Below are 12,357 nucleotides of genomic sequence, written 5' to 3'. Positions count from 1 at the left end.
CACTCACTGTAGGAAACATGGAAAATGCAGGCAAGTACAAGAAAAATTAAAATCATGCTTAATTCCACAACTCAGTGGTCAGCACCATCAAGACTTTAGGGAACTTCTGTCTTTCCTAGGCACACAGATTAATTTACGTAGCTTTCATAATTTTTTATTTAAAACTGCAAATATTTTCCATACCATCAGAAAACCTTTGGAAGTATTATTTTCCACAATTTTCCTTCATGTTTATAAAGTAATCTACCAGAAGATCCCTCTGATATTGAGATTCCCAGCTCTTTAGGTTTCTGTCAATTCTTGATATTGTCAGAAATATTTTAATCATCTGTTTGTCTAAATATTAAATTCCTAGTGAGGTATTTGTAAGTACAGTATGAACAGTTTTCACATGCTTGATATATACTTTACAATGGTTTTCCAGAAAGGGCACCAATCTGTTCTTTCTCCAGCAATGTATAAGGATCTCACACTTCTGTATGTGTTGGAGACTATAAACATCTTTGAAATTAACCAATAATAGAGTTTTAAAATTTTTTTCTGGGTGAAACCATCTGGCCCAGAGCAATTTTGGAGCTTTTTACTTCCCTTTAAGCTCGTTCACTGATAATTCATCTAGTCATATTTTCTAGTTCTTCTTGTTGAAACGGGTTTTGAAAATTATAGTTTTACAGAAAAATATAAATTCCGAGATTTTCAAATTTTTTGGCATACAATTATATGTTACATCCACACAATTTTTCTCAATATTTGTTATCATGTTCGAATTCTCGGTTTTATTTATTCCTTAAATTAAATTGTTAAAATGATTTCGGGGAATAAAGAATATTTCTATTCTTCCTCTTTTTTCTTTTCTAATTTAGTTCCGATCAAATATTTTTTTTTTCTTCCTGCTCCTCTTAAGTTTTGTTAGAGTGTCATTTTTCAAACCCATTAATTTGAACACGATGGTGGTTAAAAGGCCGTGAACCATGTTTCTGCCACTTACTAGCCATGTAAAAAAAAGAAAATTTCTTACTTTCTCTATGCCTTAATCTTCTCATCTATAATGAGAAGGTAACAGTAGCACTTAACTCCTTGTTGAGTTAGTTTCAGTGTTGTGAAGATTATCATTAATATCATTGAATTATTTTCTTTATTTTTGCTAATAAAGGTATAAGACTATGCATTTCACTCTGAGGGCAGCTTTGGCCATATATTGTTAGTCCTTGCATATAATATTTTCATTTCCACTGCTTTCTAAGTGACTTGCAATTATATTTTTTGAAAGCTCATTTTTGACCCAATAGTTATTTAGCAAGGTGTTGCTAGTTTGTTTCTTGCTTCCCAAGTGATTGGAACTCTCTGTTTAATCTTTACATACTCATGTCACATTTTACTTGTTGATAGAGGATGGGCCTCATAAACTGCCATCAGGGAAATACTGAAGTCTTTTGTGGTCGTTGTTCCAATCCAGGGGGATTGGTAGCTGGTACATAAAGTACCTACTTTCTGGGGTTGCTCTTGTGATTTTATGAATTCATATATAGAATATATCCACCACGACAGTGGTGATTCTCCAACACGAAGCTGGTGCCCAGGACAAACATGGCTGAGAGACAAACAATGCGATCTTTCCCACACAGCCTGCCCACTGTCCTCAGAATTCTACCAGGCGACACTCATCCTGAAGTTGGCATTTGATGTGAGATGATTTTGCCTTCCCTGGCTGTGTGTCCAGCAATAACAAATAAAAGCTACCATTGACTTTGCACAATTATTCCGTTCCATACAAGGTTATTATTATAAAATGATACAAGGTTATTATTATAAAAATTCAAAGAGAACTCGCTCAAGACTATGTAGCTAGAAAAAGTCTACTCTGTGTGCAAAGCCCATCCTCCAGCCACCCCACCAGGCTGCCTCCTGGAAGATTCTCCGGAATGGCTCCTCGCTTTCCTCGGTCCCTTCTACACCTCAAAAATACAGATGTAATATCATTTAAAGAAAAATAAAAAGAACCAGAGTAATTCTAAAACTCCACCTAAACTTCTAAGGAGCCCCAAGTGGGAGAAGGTAGAGATTAAATTGGGATTTCTGAACATCTGGCCCAAAGCTTCTAGACAGACATCACCTATTGCTTGAGGAGGTTTTCAACTCACTAGAAATGCTGTTTTCAAAATTCCATGCTTGATACAAAACCTCATAGGTCTACCTTGTATTTAGAACGTGAAATGTGTATTGATTACTCTCTAAATATGCTCTCAGGAAACTCTGAGGGGAGAACTATTCACAGCCCTCTTAATCCCAAATTAACCAGGGTTCACAGCATTGATTTCAATTCTGTGAATGTAGCCAAGCAATAAGGGTATGGTGGCCAGAGCTTAAGCCCTCCTGGGACAGACTCAGGTCACAGCTATAAAGAATAAAGAGCCTGACTTTAACACGATATTGCCAGGCAGAAATTTTAATGAACAAAACGCACCCATTGGTAACTCCTTCTCAGGAATTCCTTGATCGTGTCCTCTTTGTTTTTAATTGTCAGTCCCAAGGGTGCTCCTTATAAGGCCGACCTCCCCATGAGCTAGCTCCATCACAGAGCCCCAGTGGGCAGGCCAGAGCCCCAGGCCATGGTCTTTCTCCTGTGTGACCTCACAGACCTCCTCCTGTTCCATACCTCAGCGTCGCAATTCCTGAGGAGGGTGTCCCTGTTGGAGACCATGCCCCAAGCCGCTATGCCAATGGCGACGATGTTCTCCTCTGAATTCCTGCTGATGGTGTTGTCTCTCACCACCTCCCCGATGTACTTCATCAGGCCATAATGGGTGCCTCCAGTGAGAATCCAAGCACCTGTCAACGAGGGAAGAGAGCAGATAAATGCTCAGCTGGCTCTGAGTATCGTTCTTGTCCTGTGGCCACACACCCCCAAAGAAGCCTCCACCCTGCGAGCACCAGGGCCCAGCACTGCCAGCCACACCTTATAATGGGCCTTGCCAAGGGCCGACCGTATGGAGAAGAAGGAAAAGAGGGTCTCAGGAGGCGTTTCTAGAAGATGCTGCTTTTAGAAAGACACAGATTCTGGGAACCGCTCTAGATCTTAAGCATCAGCGTCTCCAGGGGGAATGGGAGGGGCCGAGGGAATCTACATCCTTAACCAGCTTCTCAGGTAAATCTTATTATGGATAATAAATGCCGGGCCTGAGCCTGCAAGCAGGTGAGGCAATGCCACCATGGGAAGCAGAGTTCTCTTCTCTCAGACTCCTACCCCAGTGCTATGAGCCTAAGGCCGACAATTGAGTTTTACTTCATAATTATACAACTTGCACACTGGTATTTTACGGTTTATATTTGGTGATCTTCACAGTGTCAAGGGCTTTGCACATTCGTCCTGCTTTGGTTTTTTAAGAAATGCAGAAAATACTTATAAAATATTATTTGGCACAATGATCGAACCTAAAGTCGGAAGTGACCCCGGTCTAACATGCTAGCCATGAAGGAATCCAGCCTGAGGATGGGCACGGGCATCTCTTGATTAGTTCTGGTGATGGAAGGCTCACTCCGCCCCCAGTTGTTAGAAGGTCCCTTTGTTCCCTATTTGTCTCCATTCTCTCTCTTTTTTAATGTTTATTTTTATTTTTGAGAGAGCGAGCGACAGAGACAGAACACGAGCGGGGGAGGGGCAGAGAGAGAGGGAGACAGAATCTGAAGCAGGCTCCATCCAGGCTCTGAGCTGTCCACACAGAGCCTGACACGGGGGTCGAACTCACGAACCGTGAGATCATGAACTGAGCCAGATTCGGACGCTTAACCCACTGAGCCACCCAGGCGTCCCCTGTCTCCGTTCTCTAATTGTACTACTATCTTTAGCGATAAGGAATGAGTTTACTCACCTTCCACATAAAAGGCCTTCCCATATTTTTAGGTAAATGCAGCATGGTCCTTAGGACTGTCATACCCAATTCCTGCAGCCACTTCTCAGAGGATGTGAACTCCAGACCCTCGGCACCCAATCTCCTTCCTTGAGACAGATTTTCATCATCAACCTCCCCCTTTCAATCCAGGCAATGGCAAGTGAAGCAGCCTCCACACGGCCAACGCAGAGGACGAGACTGTCCACGTGCAGTCCGGGCCCCCCACCCCTTCACCTCCCTGGATGTTCTCAGGCCAGAGACTTTTGTCCATTTTGGTGCTGTAGTCCCAGCACCTACAACAATTCCTGACACACAGCAGGCGCTCAGTAAGTATTCTGAATGAATGACGTGTGTTCAGGACTTAGTAGTAAGGAAAGTGACCTGCTCAGTTTCGTACCAGAGTAAGCACCTACTGTAGCTCCCCCTGGTGGGTCAGGAAATTGAGAACAAATGAGGACAACGGCCCAGTTTCTTCTTGATGTTGAAAGAAAAACTCTTACCTAAAATAAGACGTGTGGGGGCGCCTGGGTGGCTCAGTGGGTTAAGCATCCCACTCTTGGCTTTGGCTCACGTCATGATCTCCTGGTTTGTGTGTTTGAGCCCCTCATTGGGCTCTGCACGGACACATGGAGCCTGCTTGGGATTCTCTCCCTCTCTCTCTCTCTCTCCCTCTCTCTCTCTCTCTCTGCCCCTCCCCTACTCTTTCTCTCTCTCTCTGCCCCTCCCCCGGTCATGCTCGCTCTCACTCTCTCTCTCTCTCTCTCAAAATAAATAAATAAACTTTTAAAAATAAAATAAAATAAGGCATGTGTCCTTAGCTCTGCCAGTTAACTAATTTTTTTAAATATAGTTTATTGTCAAGTTGGCTAACATACAGCATATGCAGTGTGCTCCTGGTTTGGGGGGTAGATTCCCACGATTCATGGCTAACCTGCAACACCCAGTGCTCATCCCAGCAAGTGCCCCCCTCAATGCCCATCCCCCATTTTCCCCTCTGCCCCGCCCCCCATCAACCCTCAGTTTTAATAAAGAAGTTCCTAAAATATTAGGCTTTGATAAACTGAACCTAATCATGAGGAAGCATCAAATCGAATGACGGAACAGTCTGTAGAAACAATGTGTCTGTGTTCTTCAAAATGTCCTGAAAGACCAAGAAACTCTAGATAACAATTCTAGATGAACAAAAGCCTTTCAGTTTGCTTTGACATGAAAAGCTAAATTCAATGGAGTCCACTGAGGGGGAAAAAAGGTGTTTTCGGTTTTTTTCTCAAAAGGATAATATTGGAATAATTAATTAAAATAAGGACTGTTTTTTAGATAACAGTATTGGGCAGCTAGCTTCCTCAGGTTTGAAAATTGTACTGGGTTATGGGAGAGAACACCCTTGTTCTTGAGAGATTCGTGCTGACATGCTTAGGGGCTAAAGGTCGTGATGCCTGCAATGTACTCGCAAATGATTCTTTAAAAATAATATGTGACTGTTTTTGGGGGGTTTTTTTTTGATGCCTATTCTTTTTTTTTTTTTTTAATTTTTTTTTTCAACGTTTATTTTATTTTTGGGACAGAGAGAGACAGAGCATGAACGGGGGAGGGGCAGAGAGAGAGGGAGACACAGAATCGGAAACAGGCTCCAGGCTCTGAGCCATCAGCCCAGAGCCCGACGCGGGGCTCGAACTCACGGACCGCGAGATCGTGACCTGGCTGAAGTCGGACGCTTAACCGACTGCGCCACCCAGGCGCCCCTTTTAATGCCTATTCTTGAGAGAAAGAGTGAGACAGAGCACTAGCAGGGGAGGAGCAGAGAGGGAGACGCAGAATCCAAAGCAGGCTTCGGACTCTAAGCTGTCAGCACAGAGCCGGACGCGGGGCTCGAACCCACAAACCGTGAGATCAGGACCGGAGCCGAAGTCGGAAGCTTAACCGACCGAGCCACCCAGGTGCCCCTTGTGTCACTGTTTTTGAAAAACCATATGAAAAATGTGAGAAAATGTTACCAAGTGGTCATTCTAAGGGAAGGATGTACAGACACTCATTATGTTATTCTTGCAACTCTTCTGTAGGTTTGAAATGTTTCATAATAAAAAGTGAAAAAGAAAGGAGGTACTAAAGCTGCATATTTCATGTAACAAAGCCACAGCTATTTGTCCTGGTCTCAATTAAACACTTACCTGGCGCCAACCACCTGCCAGGCCTTAACCACTAGTCCCAAAAGCGCATCACTGGTCTCAAAATTAAAGAGCAAAGAAATCAAACTTTCCTGTTTGACGCGCCAGAGTGTTCTGGGTAAAATTTTCCATGCAGAAACAACACAATGAAAACCTTAGCTGATTCAAGGAAACAAAAGCACCCACAGGGAAGCCCCTCGGCGCTGTTTGCTTTGGGACCCCCGCCCCCCACCACCTGCCAGAGCCCCCTGTCTGCCCACTCATTTGAGGACCTTGCTTTTAAATAGATCGCGATTAACCGTGTGCTTCTAGAGCGTCTAGGTTCTGCGCATGAACTGCATTGGGGGAATTCGTTCGGTCGCCCAGCCCAGGGCGGAACCCCAGGACGCGCTGTCTCCGTCCCCGCGGGGACCCCGCACCTTTTGACTGCGCGATGTAGATGAGGCGGCTGAAGATCTTGCGCATGCGCGGCTTCAAGGCGAAGTTCTTGGCCCCTCCGGTCACAGAAATGACAAGGTTGGGCGTTTTCAGGTGCCAGTGCTGGGTCAGCAGCTCATAGAGGGTCTCCGCGTCCGTGTCACAGGACAACCGGATATACTGCGGGGAAGGGGGAAGGCGGCAGGGTCAGCGCACCTGTCGCCACAGCCACCTGCTCCTGTGGGGAGGGGCGAGGCAGCTAAGGGGGCCCCGCGGGGAAGTGTAAGAAAAGCACTAGGCTGGGGGGGGGGGCGGTGCCTAGGGGATGGGGGCGCCACCGAGGGCCCCCCCGGGGCCGGCTGGAGAACCTGGGAATTTATCCCACAAGCTGTGGGGTGCCTGTGAAGCTCTGAAGCAGAGCACGTGGGGTTTACATGTTAGGGAATCTTCCAGCACTAGGGCTGACTGCAGACCACGGGACAAGACTGACACAGGGGAGCCAGCCGTGCGCACACAAGAGCTGGCAGTGACCCATCCTGGAGCAGGGGCCCTGGGGAGAGACAGCAGTGTGGGTCACCTTCCGGGGCTGCAACCATGGGGCTTGGGCGGGGGGCGGTGTTGAGGCATCCGGACCCAGGCTCCAGGCTGCCTACGGAGTGCACTGCCATGGACACAGAAGACCCAGGGTACCACTTTCCGGCCTCAAACCTTGCTGTGACACCCCTGTAAGAGCCTACATGTGGGTGTGTAGAGGGACAGGGCACCCTATTCGGGGCCATATGTCTTCTCAAGAATGCCACGCGCTACACTACATGAGACAACTCCCAAAAATGGTCACCGGCCTGCAGCAGCAGCGAGGGGTCCACGTGGATGTTCCGAGGTCGCCTGCCGGGTGCCCCGGGGAAGGGCCTCTGAGGGACAGCCGGTCACCAGCTGAGTTTTCCAGTCGCACATAAGGTGATCACGGCTTTTTGACTTTCACAAGGTTTATCTTTTCCTGCAACCGTTTCGGGATTGACTGCCCGTCCCCTCCTGCCTCCACACTGTTGGACAATTCAAGGTACCTCCAAGGATTGTGTTACAAGGTTACCAGGTGCCTCCCTGGTCGTGTTAGTATATGAATCAGCTAAAGCAGAGAACCGTCTCTTACCTTCCCCTTCTTCCCCAGAGTCTCAAACTGAATATCCCCAAAGGCGTCCGTTGGAAATTCCTTGGTGTGTTTCTTGTAATTCCATTTCTCATTCGGGTTGATCTGGGTGCCTTCCACGTGCTGGCTCTGGGCGTAGCCACACTTACACACGTTTTCCCTGAGCGGAATGATACCGAGAAGGAAGGAACAGATCTCGTTAAGCCTACTGGACGGGGTTCATCATGTTTTTAGAGGAAACCGCACAAGATTAGCTTAAACAAACGCACAAAGAGATCTGACCATCGAGTCTTATTTCCAGACTATAGTCATCATCTCGGCTGATTGTTTACAAACCACCTTGGTGCCTTAGTCCTGTCGTCTGCTATCCATCCACCAAAAAGCGGGCTCCAGATCGCGAGCTAGGATAGAGGAGTGCCCTCAGGGAGTTGTCTCTGCATAAACAGCCATGAGGTTATTACAGGATTAAGCCTCAGAAGTCTGAAGACCATGACTGACCTTCCTGCGTGGTTCACAACGTGCGGGAGCTCTGAGGCGGGCCTCTGAGGCAGCACCAGACTTTCCGAGGTGAGGTGAGCCCTTCTCCCGGGAGGCAGGGGGCCCCTGGCCGGGGCTCAAAGTGACCCAGAGTTTAGAGAGACCATCCCGTCTATACTGGACGTCACCTGCTTGGGAGACTTTCCCCACTTGGGCTGGACAAGGACAAGCTGAGCAACACATGAACACTATTGCTTCCCATGAAAAGTGCAAGGGAACTAACATGTACGTGTTTGCTAAGTGACACGTGTGACCATATGAAGTTGGAGGAGGATGAAAAAAATAGGCAGTGAGAGGTAAAGGATTGAAAGTCCGCCCTGAGTCAGGCCTGGGTCGAGCTCACTGCACCCAGGGAATCACGGGATGGGAAGCCTGCTCTCCGGTTTGGGGGACCTCTCGGGAACAGCCAGCCTGGCTGCGAGGGGCGGCGCAGAATAAGCGGACCCCTCCTCTACCCCAGCACAGTCCTTCTCCCCCTCCTTGCTCGAGAGGGTCAGAAACACTGGCGCACACTCTTTCGAGGGACCTTCAGGCTGTGGCGGGGCCATACGAGCAAATCAAGGAATAGCAGATGTGGTGACACCAGAAAAAGAGGAAAAAAGCAGTTAAAAAAAAATCTATAAACAAATGCGATGACCAGTTGGCTCCTGTAGCCGGGGCTATGTGGCGTCCTGACCACCACGACAAAAATGTCAACTCGGCCAAAGCAACGCTCCCTAGTGAGGCACTGCTCACCCTTCTCCTGCCCCACCCACTGGGCTGCCCCTATTCTTTCTCCCATCAGTCTTTGGACAAGATTCGGGAGGGCGCTCGGAATTCAAAGGAGCCACGACCAGTGGAGAAGCAGGACAGAGTTCTGACCCAAGAGGCTGGAGAGTGGCAAAGGGAGACCCATGTCTGGCCACTGAAATAAGCCAGAGGGGCAGAGCTCTCCTTTTCCAGAGAGGGGAGGAAAGGGATAATGGGGCAAGACAGAGCCACCACCAGTGAGAGGCCAAATGTCCCGATCTGCCCAGGAAAATTCCACTTTATATCTGCTGTTCAAGCCCTGGGAGGGTCAGAGCCTCCATCATGCTATCAGTGTTCCAAGTCTCAAAGTATGCAGTCACCCTAATCACCAACCTGCTAGAAAAGATGCCCCTCTGGCAGACACGAGCCTGTGACGCCTAGCACATTTGTGCAGCGCACAACCTGGGCAACCATGCGTAGTGACTCTGAAGCAAGGATTCCCTGGGCAGGCTGGGTCAAATAAAGGTATACAAGCCTGAGAAAGCCTGTTAGGGTTTATTTTATATTCTCTTTCTTGGCACATAAGGGCATCCAGCAAATATCCTCCAAACGATGAAGGAATAAATGAGTAGATGGATACATTGATTAGTCTCCTGTAAATCATTTGTATCTTAATCATTCTTCAGTGATTTTTGTAAACTAGGTATTTTTTGCCTTCCGGAAGACGGGCTTAAGCATACACAACTGTCACATGGCTGTCGCAGGAGGAAGGGCAATGTTATCAAGGTCTTCCTCACTGATGACTTTATTTAACAGATGGCAAAATGTAGAAATCATTCTAAAAACACTCTGTGGCAGTGATCCCATTTCAATTGTACAAAATGACAATAGTGGTCTTGTTTTTCTGTGACACCTTCTAAAAGTTCGATGGAGCAGAAACCAGTTTGGGGGAGGAGGATTTATGATCGCTCCAGAAGCAGACAGATTCTAATAGGGACCAGGATTCCACTACCTGGAAGCACTTGGCCTCAACCGTGTGACCTGAAATGAGTCACTCTGCTAATGGAGACCTTCCTGAACTACGGGGAGCCCAGGGCAACTGCCAAAGCCACACAACAAAGACCGTCCCTAATGAGGAACACACACATCCCAGCAGGAATCTTCCCACGCTGCTCGAACTCCTAACGGTGATACTTCGGTGCGGTCCCTGCTGGAGAGTGCGCATGTGATGTGGACCCCAGCGAAGCTGTCCCTGTTCCTCAACCCTATCCACGCGGGTTGGATTGAGACAAGCCTTTCCTTGGGTTCGGGGTGACAGGACTGTTTCCAACTGTAAACCAACCCTTTCAGGTTAAGCTGGCGTGAGTTCCTTGTAACTGAAAGTCTTCCTTACTGTAGAGGATGGAAATTTTCTGTGCTCAAAATATATGTCAGACTTTCAGTATTTTCTTGGGCTGTAAAAATCTAAGTAAAGCCTGGATCCAAAGTCACGCAGCAATGGTGCCTTGGAACAGTTTGGAACAGTTCTCTGGGCATCACGCAGTCGGGCCAAAAAAAAAGTGAATTGACCCCAGTTTCCTCGGTGCTTTTCTTACTAAGTCCCAGGGCACTTCCCGAGTCAAGGCTGCCCCCCAGTGGTCTCAGAGTCCTCCCCACTAGGGTCCAAGTTGACTTCCTCTCCTTTCCCTTTAGCTGTTACCATCTTGCTATCTGTTGGGGTCTGTCCACACCCACCGAAGGTCAGTGCAGGATGGGGGGGGGGGGGGGAGAAGTCCCTGCCTCACTTGTCCTGGGCTACAGCTGAAGACAGACTCTTAAGCCCTTTTCCCTTCTATGGGGAGGTGTGTGCCTCAGGTGACCTTGGCTGAGAGAGTTGTCTGGCTCCATTTTGATGGTCTGCAGGCTGGTAATGCTCTATGCAGGAATTTGCATGAATTGGTTTACAAATGGAGAGGAGGCCAGAAAGGCATTAGGAGCACAGATACCTGCAGGAGGGATAGGGGTGACGGAGAGGGGGCGTGGGGCAGATGGGAGAACATCAGGACCCTAGTTCTACCTCTAGACCAAGTCTGAAACTTATAGAGCGACTCGGTCAATAACGCAGCCATTAGCCATGCACGGCGATGTAATTTTATGTTTAAATTAATTCAGATCAAAACTAAAGAAATTCAATTCTCTGATCGTACTAGCCACATTTCAAATGCTCAATAGCCACCTGTGGCTAGTGACTACCGCATTGGGCAGTGCAGATATAGGGCATTTCTATCGTGGCGGAAAGTTCCATTGCACAGAGCAGCTACAGAGAGGGTAGAGTTCTCCTTACTTCTACCTAGAATGCAGCATGGCCAAGGCAATGCAAACTGAAGGGAACAAACCCAGATCGGGGTCTCACAGTCTCGGAAGTGCCAGGAGGCAGCCCGGAAGCGGGGCAGCAACATTTCGGAGGGTCCTCAGCAGTGGGTGCAATGGTTGGGCTCACTCTCCAGTGACTAGTCAAGAAAGTGGAGAGACTTGACTAGTCTGGGCATAGCACATACGAGCAACCCCAGGAATTCTCTGGGGAGACTTGGACAGCCTGTGTTAGTTTGAGGGGGAAGCAAGCAAATTCAGGGTATCAATATCAATAGTCCCTTCATATGATTTCCCTGTCTGATGGGTAATTTGGATGACACAGAGTATTCCCACCATCTATGGAGAGATGGGGAAGTTCAAAGAGTATAGGGTCTTGACCCCAGTCTACAACCTTGTGCCCTTAGGAGAAGGGAATCAGAATACCCTGAGGCGTTCTGGTCTTCAGCTTGTGTTGCTGAAGGTGGGGACTGCTCCCCTTTGTTTCCTGCAAGATTCAAGCTGTCATCAAGCACTCTAACGTAGGCAACTACAGGTTTCTCCATGTGACATCCATTTCCTGGTCTGCTGGTAGGAACACCCTGATTTTCCTTTGAGGAACCATCCCTCTCCACCCTGGGTCCATGTGGACATGATACCCAAGTCTGGCCCAAGCCTGGCTCTGTCTGAGCCAGTGTCAGTCTTAGAAAGGTGGGGGCAGGGGATAAAAAGAACACACAAGCTAGGAATCAGAAAACCTGGGTTCAGTCCTTCATCCATCTCCCACTGGCCATAGGACCTTGGGCAAAATACTGAACTCTCGGGGTTCATGTGCCTTGTCTGTCAAATGATAGCAAGCCACCTTGAAGGGGCGGGGCAGGGGGGGTTGTAGAATTAGCGATCAAGTATGTTAAGTCCTTGTGATATAGCAGGTTCCCAATAAATATTTGTTGAGTGAATGAATGAATCCAAATTGTATTTTCTACCCATCAAACAAATATATTAACAGCAAAATCTTTCATTGAAACATTCAGGGAATAAAGAGCTGACTCATGAGGTTTACATCCCATCAAAATGACTCACGAGGAATACGTTTACACCAGTGGCAAAACAGAGATTCTTAGTTTTTCTGATGTTCCTTTTC

At 47.6% G+C, this 12,357-nt stretch overlaps 1 protein-coding gene across 1 annotated transcript in view; it reads right to left on the bottom strand.

The window, feature by feature from the left end:
- LOC123596961 (transient receptor potential cation channel subfamily M member 8-like) overlaps nt 1–12,357 on the bottom strand; it is a 38,972-nt gene that overhangs the window by 7,430 nt on the left and 19,185 nt on the right. The window contains exons 4-6 of the mRNA XM_045475162.1: nt 7,623–7,779; nt 6,475–6,652; nt 2,657–2,829 (exon numbers count right to left, since the gene is read on the bottom strand). Of these exons, the coding sequence (XP_045331118.1) occupies nt 2,657–2,829; nt 6,475–6,652; nt 7,623–7,779 (508 nt within the window). The remainder of the gene's footprint in view (nt 1–2,656; nt 2,830–6,474; nt 6,653–7,622; nt 7,780–12,357) is intronic.

The sequence above is a fragment of the Leopardus geoffroyi genome, chromosome C1 (assembly GCF_018350155.1).
Source record: "Leopardus geoffroyi isolate Oge1 chromosome C1, O.geoffroyi_Oge1_pat1.0, whole genome shotgun sequence".
Lineage (NCBI taxonomy): Eukaryota > Metazoa > Chordata > Mammalia > Carnivora > Felidae > Leopardus > Leopardus geoffroyi.
The sequence above is the reverse complement of the archived record's forward strand: the minus strand, read 5'-3'. Positions and strand labels throughout refer to the sequence as shown.